The sequence below is a fragment of the Balearica regulorum genome, chromosome 4 (genome assembly GCF_011004875.1).
Source record: "Balearica regulorum gibbericeps isolate bBalReg1 chromosome 4, bBalReg1.pri, whole genome shotgun sequence".
Classification (NCBI taxonomy): Eukaryota; Metazoa; Chordata; class Aves; order Gruiformes; family Gruidae; genus Balearica; species Balearica regulorum.
The window spans coordinates 2498860-2513820 of record NC_046187.1 but is presented as its reverse complement, the minus strand read 5'-3'; the positions used below and the strand labels follow the sequence as shown (position 1 = coordinate 2513820).

The following is a 14961-nucleotide window of genomic DNA, read 5'->3' as shown; positions in this document are numbered from 1 at the left end:
ACAGAACTGAACAAAAGGCAAAAAAAAAAAGAAAAGCTTTCCAGATTTGGGACTAAAAGGAGATTTCCGGTGACCTACCGCTCGGATCGATAAAGCCAGACAGCGCCCCGTTCACGTGCAATACTCACCGCCGTGGCCCACGCATTTGGGACAGCAGGATCCCTGCGCAGTGCGTGGCAGCTCCCCTCGTCCACAAGCGAGGGCTGGGCAGGGCGCGGGGGTGCAGTTCACCTTCCCGTGGGCGCAGGAGCACCGGACGCATCCAGAGCTGGTCCACTGCGTGCCGTGCTGCGGCGCACAACGCAGAACACACGCACGTCAGTCCAGCTGCCAGTGAGAGCTGTCGATAGATCTCCTCCCTTTTAAGCCCCCCAACGCTAGGACAAACTTTACTCTTTTGCAAGCACATTGTAGCCCTTACTCCTGGCTGCGCTGTCGGAGCAAAAAGTACGTTAATACTGGTAAAGTAGCCAGCCTGGACATACGTCTAATTTTCCTTCCTGTTGCAGAGTGGCAAAAGACGCAGGCTACTGGATACACCCCCTCTCCACTACAGTTTCTGTAGGGCGAACTCTAAATGTAGAGACATGTTTTCTTTAGAGAATTATTCCACACGGGCCCCAAGACACACCTGACCACAAGGTAGTCGGGTGAACACCGCCCATCCCACATACTTAACACGCTTCACTATGAGTAAAATCTCATTAGATTTGCTTATTCATTAACGTAGAAACAAATATCTCTTGCCCTGAGGCATGGTGAGGAAAAACTGGCGCCGAGAAGAAACACGTTGTGTATTGCAACACTCTCCAACAAATAGAAAACGCTGATTTTTACCAGACATGCACTATTGGGTCAGGCAGGGAGTAAAAAAAGCTCTTGCCAGATAGAGGATACAGATTTTCTTCGATGGAGGTACCACAAGGGCCAGCGCTGCTAACTAGATACTTGTAGAATGAAGGCCAAGTCATAAAGCATTACAGCAGCCAGAGGAAATCTGTGCCCACCATCAGGATGAGTCTCTGCACTGACAAAAATATGGTTTAATGACCCCCTCACAGTGGAATTGGGGTGGGACATATGACTACGGGTACAAATACGTCTATACTACGTGTGGGGATGCCTGCTTATTCACCTGACTTGCGTCCCGAAGAACAGGCTTACAGAGAGGCAAAAGACAAAAGCTGCCGCAAGAATACGACACAGCAAAACGCAGCAACAGCAGCAACAAGAAGAGATATAATGTGATCTGATATAATATAGTATCACCCAAATACAGGCACAAAGAAATACGATAAGAGGACGGATGTGCTATTTTTCTACATTTGCCTACTGTTTGACATGATTCACTAACTACTAACGATGAATCTTTCTTTTTTTCTTATCTGTAGACACTTATTCTTATTGTTTTGGCCTTTCAGCCCCTCTAGGTGAAACCACATCCTGAACCTGCTTCTTGAATAATTCAGGATTACGAAATACATAACCCAGGTCGCACAACAGCCATCAATCTCCACCGGCATAGATGGCTGCTCAGAGAAGAGCCTTCTTTCAGGGCAGCCAATACGTCAAGCTCACCGGGCTTTCCTCCCTTCCCAACATGACTATATGGTTTCAATCGCTCCCAGAACCAGCAAAGTGAATGAATGAGTAGGAAACTTTCTCCCCCTAAGCCGAGCAGGACACACCATTGCTCAGCGACATTCTCTTTTTGCAAACCCTGCTGACCAAACTCCCGTTACATCACCTTATCCCAGAGTGACAGAACATAAGCCCAACAAACTATCCTCCTCCCGCACGTCAGCTGAGCATCCTTCGCTGACGTGGACCAAAAGGAGAACCGCAAACCGGAAAGGATCCCCACTGCCGAGGAACGTGACAGAGCACTCACGCTGTGGATCTGTCCTTCGTGCTGGCAAAATCCTTCGGCTCGGGACGCACACTCAGGGCAGCACTTGTTGGGAGCTATTTGGAGCGCTTCTCCCTAAAAAGATACAAGAATCCAATTAGCAGTCCACGTGAAATAGAGACTTTAACGTGAAGGTAAAGACACGGGGCCTTGCTGGACCCCGCGCTCTCAGCTTCGGGAGGAAATGTATTTAGTGAGATACATAACGCTGCCGCAGAGGATCCCTTCTGTTGAGGGGTGGCCCATCGGTTTGCTCCATTTGACATTTTACCATCTAAACAACAGCAGGAGGATTTACACCCCTAACAGTACAATTAGGAAGTCCCCAGCTGAACCAGTGTTCAAACCAGAGCGAAGAACAGAAAGCACTTACTCAGGACAAACCCCAAGATTACTCACTGCAGGACCTCTGAGCCACGTGGCATAGACGTAACGTTTTCAACAGATAGTTTTCCACACGTACGGGATGGATCTCAGCCTAACGTTTCGCCACACCAGAAGCGCAGCTGGCAGGCAGAACGACCGTGCCTCCACTAACTGTACTTCTTTGGCTTCACAATCACCGCTTTTTTTTTAAGTAATACTGCTTTCGGACTAACTACTGACCACTTCCAACCACGGTGTAGGCGGGCGATGCTACTACCACTTTGCTTTCAGCGTTGCAGGGGCTTAGCAAGCCGATCACTCGCTACGTCCTGTTCGGCAACCGGGGAGAAAGATGATGCTGATGGAAGCAACTCATCGGACGAAGGGGAAAACACCTCGGTGAAGACAACAGCCAACACTGGGAAGGATTGTGGACTCCCGTCACTGAAAACGTCTCCACGGACTCTCCAAAGCAATGCTTTCGTGTTCCTCCCAGCTGCACGCGAAACACCCCCCGGCCTGGCACAGTGTCCCAGGACAGCATCAGCTGCCGGAGCATCTTATTGTGCAAGGGCGTCTGTCGCTGATGGCGACGGCACGTGAGAGCCCCTGGCACCACCCGAGGCGCCGCACGTCTCAGCATTTTCCTCCTACGGCTAATAACAAAAAAGGACCGAACGATTTTACTGACGTGAGCACGGTAGCTGGAGAGGGAGAAAACAGCAAACCAAAACCAGAGAAGAACTTGTCGAGCGCGGGAAGTGAAATGTAGAAAAATTTTATCCGTGAGGTCACCTTCTTCAAAATACTGCAAAGGTGTTTCTCAGGAGACGTACTCCATCCTTTCCACTTTGAAAAGGAACGGCCAACCTCCAAGGGATTCCTGCTCAGAAGGGAGTTGCCATTTGTTTTGTTACAATAAAAAATGAAGACACTGCGAGGCCAAAAAACTGCCTTTTCACCTTTCACCCCTTTACTTGTACGATAAAAGCAACTAGAATCATTTGAAAGGTCACAAGTTTTCTTTCTCTGTTTTCTAAAAGAAACCTTTTGATTTTTCAAACCGAAAAAGGTTTCTCGCTTCAAGGTTTCCTTCAATGCCGTGATTTTTAGGAGGTGGGAAACAAAATTAAATATTTCATTTAGCTTAAACCATTAAACCTTATTCCGCTGCGATCCTGCTGGGGAGAAGCTGTTCTTGGTTGTCGGTTTGTTTCAGTTCGCCCAACAGAAAGAACGTTTGCTGATTTCCCAGCTCCTCGAAGCAGTCAGTATGCACAGCAGTAGGTTTCACAGACAAACGTTTCCAACCCCCCCCCCCCCCGGGTATGCTTTTTGCAAAAACTGCCTGGTTTTGTTTACGCCTTGTCGCTGTAAACAACATCAGCGATATTAGCATAAATCTCCTAATAAGCAGATAAGAAATAAACCGTGGAGAGGGATGGCCATTTCTGACCTTGTTCATCACCGGTTTGTTTATGCTTGAAGGATGATCGGATTTTTTTTCTTCTGAGATCCTTGAAGATCCTCCTCAGCATTTAAATGGCCGGAGCTTTATGGAACACTCAGACTCTTTGTCCTGAAGATTACCCATGTTGAGGTGTCACACAGATTCATTTCACGCTATAAATCTATTTTCCTTTATGAGCTTTAAAGTTGCCACCTTTTCATTTTGCGATTTTTTAAAACGAACAACATCGTATCTAGCCCGCTCACTGTTAGGTGTGGCACGACAGCACTCTCTTTTATTTCTCTCCTCTTTAGCACAAAAATTCCGAGTATTTCAGTCTTGCTTTAATCAATACACGGTGATAATAATGGGGAAACCCAGGAAGAATCAAAATTATTTCCTCGTTAATGCTGTCATATTGGAAAACTTTTTAACCTGCTTCATAGAGCCATATAATTATACTGGCAGCGCCTCTCTAAAACACTAATTTTCATCACCGTTCATGCGTACTACCCCAGTAATCCAGACGCTAACGCAAGACCAATTCCACGGCCAATTAGCTGTAACCATTAACGAAGGCTCAGACAGAGAAAGATAAACAGGAGACAATGAAAGCCCAACCACCATCACAAAGCAGAAGACACCGAAAGACCAGACAAGCTCAGCTCTGTCGCTGTTCACCAGAGCGGAAAGCGTCCGTCTCCATGTCTGAGGGAGACCCAAGCTCCACGTTCCGACGAAGGGTGACTGGAGGCTGGGCTCATGCTGGGACCTCCGAACCCAGGTCGGGGGCTTCCTCTGGGGACCGGAGCGCCCTTGGAGCGGAGGCAGCCTGCGAGCTGTTCCGACACCGAGCCTCTGGCTGTAGCGTGGCGAAGGAGACAAAGGCTTCACGCGCTGGGTTTTGCCCGCGCGTTTCTCGCGCAGGCTTGCGTCGATGAGAAGCGAAAGGGCGCAGCGACTGTGCCTGACCCTGGGCAGTCACGCGCGCCCTGGGAGGCGAAACGGGATTTCAGCGCTCGCTCTCGCTTCCCCCAAACCCTGCCGTGAATCTGACCCCAGGGCTCAGCGGGAGCTGCAGGGAGGCGGCTGAGGCCGATACGGCAGCTGAGGCCGATACGGCAGCTGCCGCCGCGCCGTACAAAGCTCAGCACCCAGCTCGCCTCGGCCAGTTCCTCCAGGGAAACGGCTCCTCTCTCTGCGTCCCTCTTAACGCAAACGGAGCTGTGCTCCCGCAGGGACTGCAGGGCTCCCACCGTTCCTTTACACGTAACGCAGCGTGGCGGACCCAAACGAGGATTTTGACGTATAGCGATGCCAGGGGTTTAAAGCAGGGGAAGGCTGGGAGCTCCAGGGCAACCTGACGCAGAGCGGGTCAGCTGGCACTCGGACAGTTGCAGCCCCTTACCTTCTCAAAGTCACACCGAGGGCGTTTGCAGACGACGGGTTCACAGGTGACAATACTGCTACGGCAACGGCAGTCTTGGCAAGAATCTGGCTTCCAAGTTGTGTTATTCTGCAAATGAACATAAATTTTAAATTAGACCCGTGCAGCACAACGCATGCGCTATTTTACGCAACAGCAAACGGCTCAAATAGCTCAACACAGACAGACTGGAAGAGTAAAGCCTGCAGCAGACCAGCCCTCCCTCCCACACGCCTATCAGGCACAACTTTGGTACTGTTCGTTCGATAACTTCAACCACGCAGCTGAAAGACAAGGCCACGCACGGCAAATAATCAACTCCGACAGCAAGATAATCGATAGGGCATAGTCTCCCATAACCTCAAGGTGATGATAGCATCTCTGGGAAACTTCTCTCTAGTCAAGCTCAGACTGTCCAAACGACAGCCACTGCTACGATCGCAGCTTGTGCTGAGGGACCCGAGCTGGTTTTGAGGCTAACCCGCTCCGGGACAGAGCGCTGCGGCACCACACAGCACCCCAGGAGCTGATGGGGAATGCAGGTAAACACCGACGTGCTTGAATCCAATGAGCTGTTGAATATAATATTCAAAATTTTCAGTCTGCAGGATCATGGAAATAAAAAGTTCTGGTCACATTTATTCCAAAACCTCATGAAGGAGACTCTGACCCAAGCAGACAGTCCAACAGATTTGGAAATAGCTGTCGCCACCGCTCCATCAGTGCACCCAACTGGAACACCCACAGCTAATTTGGGGGGGGAGTTTCACCACCCCTGCTCGACCCCTTTCCATTCCCTCTGCACGGAGGTCGCGATCCCACGCCGCCACCCCGCTCTCAAAGGCGGCTCAGGCTCTCATCCAGGGGCTCGGGCATCTGCCAGACTTCTCCTCCTCTCCCACCAGTTTCACCAAGGTCTGAGCAGCCACTTGGGACTCATTACTTTCGGTAGGATGCTTGGAAAACAAAGCCTTCCTTCTCTTTACTCCTGAACAACTGATTTCCCACCATCCTGATATCAAACAGCATCAGCAGCATCCCAGAGAAGCAGCCAAGTCTGCCTGTCACACTTCTTCCTCTGCCTGCATCCCCCTTCCTACGAAAATGTCTCGCCCGCACTCGGCTCCTCTGCAGCGTCCCTTCGCCCATGCCAAGCAGCCTTTCTCCGGCACTTTAAAAAAGCAACCGGTAACTATGCGCCGAGGTAACCGGAAGGATACAACCGCTATGTTCATATTTAATTATCTGTTTTTAAAAGCCTTCAGTTAAATCCACCAAAAGAAAACGGAAAGAGGAAGATCAGTTTCTCAGCTGAAAAACTCTTCTCCATTAAACAAACGCTGTGCGTACACTACTCTAAACTTACACCATACTGGAAATTTTCCTGTTGTAGTACAGAGAGCTGCTATCCAAGCCTTTAAGCCTCATTTTTAATTGATTCAAAAGACCACCAGACTTTGCTACTCATTTACATGGTGTAGTGACTTACTCCAATAAGTAATTTACTCACAGTGTAAAGTACGACATAGGCAAATTAAGATACGAAAAGATGATTAACAGTTTACTACTAAGAACACATTTAGGGCTAACTACTAAAACTGCTAAGCATAATGATAAAACACTGAAATGTGCCTTAAAGGCCCATCCGACTGCCTAATGAGAGCAAAAAAAAAAAAAAAAAAAAAAGTCTTGAAAAATCTGGCCGCTTGCTCGGGCACCTACGCAGAAGCTGCCGGGCGCCGCGCTCTGCTGAAAACTCCATGTGAGGTACTACAGGGTTCCACCGCGCCTGCGTGACTACGAGGGCGCTGGTAGAGGTTCTCTCTTCTTTGATCCATCCCGCATCCAGGGCCAACCGTCGAGTAGAAAAGGCCGGTTGCCTCCCCTCTGAAACTCTGCTTTTTGTCCAAAAAAAGTGGTTTCCTTTACGACGCCGGATCAAGAGCGCAAACCTGCAAACAGTAGGATAAGCAGAAATACTGCGAACAAATCCTCGTGCCTCTTCAGTGCTTTATGAAAGCATTTTGTCCGTATCGAACTCTGCTCTCCTCTCGTGGTAAAGTACATGTGGCAGGCAACGAACACTCTGGCAGCACCAGAAATTTAGGGAGATCCTCTGTTAATTTAGTGATGGTGGCAACGCTAACCTTCGTAACAGCAAGAGATGGAGGTAAGCGTACGGCCCCTTGGGGCAAGACATCAATAAGATAAAGAGAGACGGTAATTTCTGCGCCGGCAGTACAGCTGGTTCTCCTCTCACATACACACGGCCGTGGCTGCAGAACAGAAACCTTGATTTCATCCCTGCCAGCAGATTTACGGCACAGCTACAGAATAAATTCAGGTTAGGTTAGGTGTGTGCCAAGCTTTAGCTAACACACACGCCGTAGTCAACTCATTCTGCTCTCTTTAACAGAGCTTTGTCATACTCAGATCCACCCGAAGACTCCTAGAACCACGATAACACCCAGAAGTCCTAATATCTTTCCACTGGCAAAAAGGGACATTTAAGCCGTTTGACGAAACCATTTGACATATCTATTGATTTATTCCTTCGCTTGTTTGTTTCCAGCTGAAAGGAGAATCCCAAAACAGTGGAGGGCAAAAGGGAAAACCTGGGCGAGAAGATGTCAACGCTGAAAAGCAGTCTGCATTTTAAAACCGGCAGCTGCCGTCTCAGAAGCCGACCTTGGGGAAAGCACTGGGCGCAGGGAGCGGAAAGGGAGAGAGCAGGTTTAGCGCCTCATCATCCTAAACCTTCACCCTGTGGCCTCGCTCCATTATTTAAAAAAAAAAAAAAAGGAAAAAAAAAGAAAAAAGGCAAAAGTAGTATTTCCGTGGTGGAATAATGGCCAGAGGACATGGTCAGCACAGGGCCACCCTTATGCATATTATGAGACTTCAATGCTCAAGTTTCCAATAAGAAAACCCTCTCTTTGGTCTTCTCCCTCCTCTGTTTTGTATGATTTTCTATTATAGTCTAAGAAGGCTGGCTCTTATCTGTGGGCTCAAAATCAGATTTTTCTAAATCCATCCAGCAGATGCCTGGAAGCATCCGCACGCGTCAGCGATTTCCATTTGCCAGGTATCAGATCAACACCAGCACAGCTCTGCAGATGCTTTAAGAATTCAGAATCGAGTTAATATTCAGGAAACTAGTACCGGATTTTTTGGATATAGGGCTCTCTCAAGGAGTTCAGGGGTCTTGGCGTTCAGTTCAATGTTTAGCTTAGGATTCCTGGCTATGGAGCACCAGACATAAAGTCAAATTTGAAAAGCTCGGTGACAATTAAGTTTACTGATTTCTCTACAGAAATGCTGCTAGATGTCTGAATGGTAGCGTGACAGGAAACGGAGCAAAATGCAACGCTCTGGCTCCCTGCCATTTGAAGTGCAAGGCCATTTAACTCCTTTGAGATGGGCGAGAAAAGCAGCACACGTACTTCGTACACACGGTGGAAATAATACAACAACAGGGAGGTGATTGCAACAACTGCTTTTGGCGGTATTCCTGGGTGCCGACTATTTTAGGATCGCGTTTCAAGCTAATTTTCGTGTGTTCCTTGCTCACGTGGAAGCGTGTGGCTAACAGCTGCTAATACAGAAAAGCATAAAAAGACTTATTGGTGAGTATACAGAGCTCGTACGACCCGGAGAACGAAGACCGCTAGTATTTTCGTGATTGTTTTCAGCTTTCTCATTTCAAACGTGACTATCGCTGAGGCAACCAAACGTGGGCCAACAGCTTAAGAATGTTCTTCCCAGTTTTGCCCTTAGATAAGTGTGAGATCTGGGTCCGCCCCAGCTAGGGTAACGTGTTCAGAAGTGGCACAGAAGCCCCAGAATTATAAGAAAGGCTCCTAAGTCACTCTGCCGATGGGAACTGAGATACTAATCACCCAGCTGCAAAACCAGGATCCCACCTACCTGTCCTGTAAGGCTTCCTTACTACTCATCCGGCACTTACAAAGACACTTTAAAGCTCCCAGGTATTACTGTTTAAAACATAAAGCAAGACTTTTCAGCAGACGCTTGAAGAACCGCTGCAAATCCGCCTTACATCTTCTCCAAGGCAGTGTACCTCAGCGGACAAATTATCTGCTACAATTTAAGCGCTGAATCCTTATCCTGTTAAGAGTATACTTTTATCAACGACAGTTTAAGGGGCTTTTTCCTTACAAGTACTAATATAATTAACAGTATAAATAATGAAATACTGCGCACAGAGCACTTTGAAGATGGAAAGCACTCCTTAATTGCCAAGCAGTGCCATTATAATTTATTAATTCTCTGGATTTCCCTACATCAAAAGAAGAAACGATACCTAATTCGACTGAATTTTAAAACGCCACGCTGCAAGAAGAGATATCTACATTACTTGGTTGGTCTGCGGAACAGGGGCCAAACAATCAAGATACGCGCACAAACCTTCAGAGCTTGCAGGCACCCCGACACAAGACGAAATAAAAAAAAACCCCAAATACAGGAGGACGGTGCAAGCACCTGCTGGGTTTGGAGAACAGCGATGAGGATTTGGAAAAAGGCAGGAGAGAGCAAAAGAACTGCACGTTAAGAAAAGGCTGAGAAGAGAAGGAGGCAAGAAAGCAACCAGGAGTAAAAGCAAAGGACTGAAGCAAAGAATAAGCTAGAGAGACGAAGAGCAGACACAGCGCAGAAGCGGGAGCCCAGAGCAGCCGTGAGCGCTCGTGGTTTGCTGTTGTCACGCTGCCGCATTAACCGGAGCACAGAAAGACCTACATCTCCCTGAGCGTGGCTTTTTCCGCTGGCTATCGTAACGTCATATGGCTGCACCTGTTCCTCCCGCAGCAAAAAAACCCGCCCAACAAATCAGAAATAATCCGAGGCTGCTATTAATACGTAAAAAGCGTCAGTAATGTGATCAGATGCCGCTTAACGTGGGATATCATCACACTAGATAACAATCCGTGCTCTATTCCGGTGCAGTGACCGTGGAAATAAGGAGCATACAACAGTTGGTTTGTGTCCTCCCCCCAGCCCCCTTTCCATTTCTTACGGCTTCACGAAACTATCCCGTCAATCCCTAGAACGTCACCGGATGCTGGATGCTCCCCTGTAAAGCCGGTCGTCTGGTCGGTGGTATTGCTGCCATTACCAAGCAGGGCAAAACCAGCCGTCTGCAGCGGAAACTCAGTATTCGCCAGGAATCAAACCAGAAATTTTTACCGTCATGCCGAGAACAAGGCGGTTGTTATTGCTTATAACGTACCCTACTAATTACCTTTCCTGCTTTCATGAGAAACCAGTGAAATTCACGCAACGAGCTTTCACAGGGGCTGCTCCATCCCCAGGTCAGGGTGGCACTCTCGGTTTGGGGAAGGGGCTGCCGGTCTGCTGGGAGCGATGCACCCACGGAGCACCGAGTCCGAGCGCCGGGTTGGATTTCATTCACGAGTCGTCCTCCGCCGGAGACGACTGACCGAGGTAAAAAGAGCTATCGGGTGCCTCGGAGGAGGAATACCAGGGTGCTTGGTTGAAATGGTAGGCAGAGCCCAGAGCAATTACACTTCTGGTAACAATTACCGGCCTCACCCACCAAGTCTCCTCGCTTGGCAGCTCAATAACACCGCTTGCGTTTATCATTTCCACTCCAATTAGTTGACAAGACCAGGCAATCGGCAGAATAAACCCAAACGGCAAGGGAAGCTGAGAGCGCGCTGCGTGGTCTGTGGGGATATCCATTCATGGGGCGACGAAGAGATGAAAGTAATTCAGAGACACATAAAGGATTCCTAGCCTCCGTTCGGGTTTAGACTTCGCGTTTCATCTTTTGCAACAGGGAGCCGTTGCCGCCGCCGAGCAAGTTTTCGAATACTGGCACGTGCTCGCATATAATAAAACCCCCTCGAAAACGGGCTTTTAATGGGCTTATTCCAGCATGCCCACAAGCAGAACAACACAGGAGCGGCTCGGGCTCAGAAACCAAACAAAAATTCAGTTTTAGCCCTACGCTTCTCGGAGAGAACGGAGCCGTTCAGGCAGAGCAAACAGCTTGATTAATGCCACAGTACAACTATTTTTTTCCCCCCTTCTTCCAAGTAGGGAATTAAAAAGTTACACAAATTATAATAAGGTGCTGTTTTCATGGTTCATTACTCCGATGTTTTTCTACATTTTCTAACCGTTAAGTCTTTCACCGGTTGTACCCGCCTTGTAAAAATCAAGAGTCTACAAATAAAATTTGCCCGTAGCTATTTCAGGGATGGGAAGACTATGAAATTCTCAGATAGTCTTAAATCACTTAGGCGCTGTTGTAAACTTGATCCTATTTTTCATACAGCCACAAAAGCATGAAAGGGCTCGAACGAATCAAACGCACAGAGCAAATTAATTAAGGTAGATGAATTAAAACAAATTTTTTAAATCGTTAGTTCTAATCGTGATTTAAATCAGCATACAGAAATCTTTAGACCAACAGGCCAATCGTTTTTCTGTGTTCCTCTCTAAAGGTTAACGCCTTTTGGATGGTCACAGTTAAAGTAGATTCATCTGTAGTCAAACAGATCCTTTGTGTGTATATATATACAAAAAAATAAAATTTATATATAAATTTATATAAAATAAAAACCGCACTTGGGTTTTTCCTCGTCTGGAAGGAACACTGCTACCTATAATCACTTCAGGGACTGTAGTTCACCACATTTCTGTTCGGATTCTTACACATTCCTCCCCCTTTCTAATCAACTCTTATCAGCCCTTCTATAATGAAAAGTTAATAGCAGCATTATCTCTAAAGTAATCTTTCTTTAGTTAAATAACTTCTTCTGTGAGGAGTATTTAGGGAAAATAATTGCAGGAGAATATTCTGCAGTTAAAAGCAATAATTAAAGGTAACACAGTTGCATCACACTGAGTGTTTTACATCCAGTAGATCTCAGCCCCGTTTTTAGCATTGAAAGAAAACATCGTTTTCCATGTTTTTTAACCCTAAGCTTAAATGGAAAAAGGATAAACTCTTTGAATGCACTGAAATTAATCATTATTTCCTTGGTCCCTGCATAGAGGGCTATCGTTGCCAGAAATAGATTTAGCGCTGCGCTCGTTCCAGACGTTCACTGAAAAATCTCCAGAAGCTCAACAGAGTGACTTTTCAGAAATGGTTGGAAATACACCCTGCTTGGTTTTCCTCATTAACGTACATGATTTTTTAGAACTGGCCATATGCTTAAGCCTTCCTGTTGGTTGTCAAAATTTCAAATGCATTTTTTCTAAAACCACCTGGATTTAAATCAAGAGGGCCGTTCTAATGTTACATCTTTTAAATTACGAGAATCTTCTGCTCCAATTCTGCTTTAAATTCCTGTTACATCTATATACAGGGATATGCGACACAAGCTGGAAAATGTCAAGACAGGGCGTTAAGCACGTGCTCAATACTAGCACCAATAAATAATGGATACTTGGAAGATGACACTAACGCTTGCTCTCTCTCGCACACACATTCCCTCCTTCCGCACTTGCCTCCAAAACCTGAGCAACATCCAAAGACTTAAACTTTTCCAGCTATCATACTTTGTATTTCATCTCTTCCGTGGGAGCAGTGATTTTAAATCGTGATTATGGTTATGTTGTAAAAACCAGGAACTTTTAACCCGGTTATAAAATCAGCACCAGAAGAAGTGGAGGAGAAAGGAGGAGGGAGCATACGAAGCATCTCTCTTGTGGAGGACTAAAGCCTGCACCGTGCTGTTATGAAAAAGGGACAAAAACAGGGCTCAGGCAAATAAATGGTATGATACCACTCGCTGGATCCTTGCTGAGAACAGGGATTCTCCCCGGTCAACAGCTTAGGGTGGGAGGGGAGCAAAAAACCAGAAGAAATAAAAAAACCTAGACGACCTACACTTAATTCCTGTTTCTGCAGGCGACCACTAAGTTCTCAGGCACGATGTTTCTCTCCGCCGTGCTCGCGCTGCCCTTCCCATCCTGTGTCTGTCCGGGCTGCAGGTTTCCTGGCATTGGGACCAGCCTTTCTTACCCCCTTCTCCAGCGTTTGGATCTGATCTTAAGGCCCGAAAAGGAGCCGCTGCCCCCGTGGGTCAAAGGAGCCAGCCAAGAAACGGCAACGCCATCGATCCGTGCCCGGCCCCGCTGATGCCATCGGGTCGTGAACAAACCCTTCGCGCACGTGCCTTTGCCGCAATAAGCTCGGAAAGGGCACACAGGGGAGACGATTGTTGAACGAGAAAGGGGGTTGTTTTCTTCCGTTTTCTTTTGCCGTGAATTTTTTCCATGCCAAATTGTGTGCTGAGTTTGATGAACCGCACACACCGGTGATTCTCCTCAGCATCCAGAAAAACAGCTGGGGTCCTCCTGCTGGGTTTTCTCCCCTTTACTCAAACAGTTCCTAACCTGCCAACTGGCAAATTTCAAACAACTTCCCCAAAAAGGACTCCTGAATGGATATCAAGCCCGGAGCGTTTGATTGAACAGCTGTTGAAAGAAGGGAGGTAAGGGATTAATTTAACCTAAACTTGAGCACGGCTTTAATTATAGCAAATATTACCATATAATGGCTATCTCTGGAGGAGCAGGAGTCACAGCCTCCGCCGTGCCACGCTCCGGCGTACGTGCAAAGCACACAGGTGTACCTAAGGCAAAGCGCGGCTTTACGTCTCCCAAGAGCCCCAAGGATGTTACGTTCTACCTCCTCAAAACGATGCCGTTCGTTTGAGAATTGAACCCGCGAAAGCTGCCAGGACTTTAGCAGTCGACATCAAACAGCGAAGGCTGCAGAACTGCAGGCAACCGCTGTCAACTAGCGTGCGCAGAGCCACTGCTTGAAAAAAAATCGTCACAGATCTGAAATTGGCCATTAAAGCAACTTAATCCGGTGCATATATTACGAGGGATTCCCTGCAGAGCACAGCCTGACTATTCCCTCTAGGAAACACTGCTGGCCTTTGGAGCTTTTGGGGTTTTTTTTTTATGTTTTCGAAAGGAGGAGGGAATATCCTCTGTAGTCCCAACACAGATATGATGTCAAATGATGAAGTAATATTGCCAGCAGGATGCATAATTTTAAATTCATCCTGTCGTGCTGCTGAAATGCAGGCTACGTTGGGCCGAATGCTTCGATGTTAACTGTATCTAGCCAGGGCAGAATGAACAAGACAAGCTAAGCCTTTTATCCCATTTCTAACAAAAAAAAAAAAAAAAAAAAATCAAACCATCAGGGCATGAAAATCATTGCGGCTCAGCCAGCTGATTCAGCAAAGAAAGAAAATATCCTTCAGTAAAAGCCATTGGCAAGAGGCCCTCGGAAACACTGTACTGCGTGAAACGTAACTCTCCTTCTTGAAGGCAACAATGCACTCTCTAGAGCAATTTGGCAAGCCACTTCAGCAAATATACAGCTATCTCCAACTCCAAGGTGGGTATTTAGGAGGTATCCTTTCCAAGTGCGAAGCAAGCAATTACGCGCCTCGAATCCTACTGTTGTTCCTGCGGATGCAAGCACAGTCATCTCTCATGCGGCTCCCAGAAAATACAACCCTTCATGTCCTTATCTTCAATCTCAGCTCCCTGTGCAGTAGATTAATAAACTGGTTCTCTCTTTCCTTCAAAGGGGGAAGGGGACCCCTGCAAAAGTCCTGCCGAGTCATTAATCTTTGTGAACAAAGACTTCATTACTGAACAAAAATGATTAGGAAGGGCCCGTAGAAAAAGGGATTTTTTTGCAGGCTGTCTTCACGTCCTCTAGTATTGTTTCAAGAGCCTCTGGTTCACTGGTAGCTGTCAGGATTTAATGAGGTGGTAATTTTCTGACCA

General features: G+C 47.2%; 1 protein-coding gene across 5 annotated transcripts in view; it reads right to left on the bottom strand.

Moving 5' to 3' along the window:
- Positions 1–14961, bottom strand: part of FRAS1 (Fraser extracellular matrix complex subunit 1) — a 160062-nt gene that overhangs the window by 98503 nt on the left and 46598 nt on the right. For all 5 annotated transcript variants that reach the window (XR_012835140.1, XM_075750918.1, XM_075750920.1 and 2 more), the window contains 3 exons: positions 5134–5241; positions 1892–1984; positions 129–288 (listed from right to left, as the gene is read on the bottom strand). Coding sequence is in view for 4 of the 5 variants with exons in the window: in XM_075750918.1 (XP_075607033.1) it covers positions 129–288; positions 1892–1984; positions 5134–5241 (361 nt within the window). In the remaining variant the exon portion in view is untranslated. The remainder of the gene's footprint in view (positions 1–128; positions 289–1891; positions 1985–5133; positions 5242–14961) is intronic.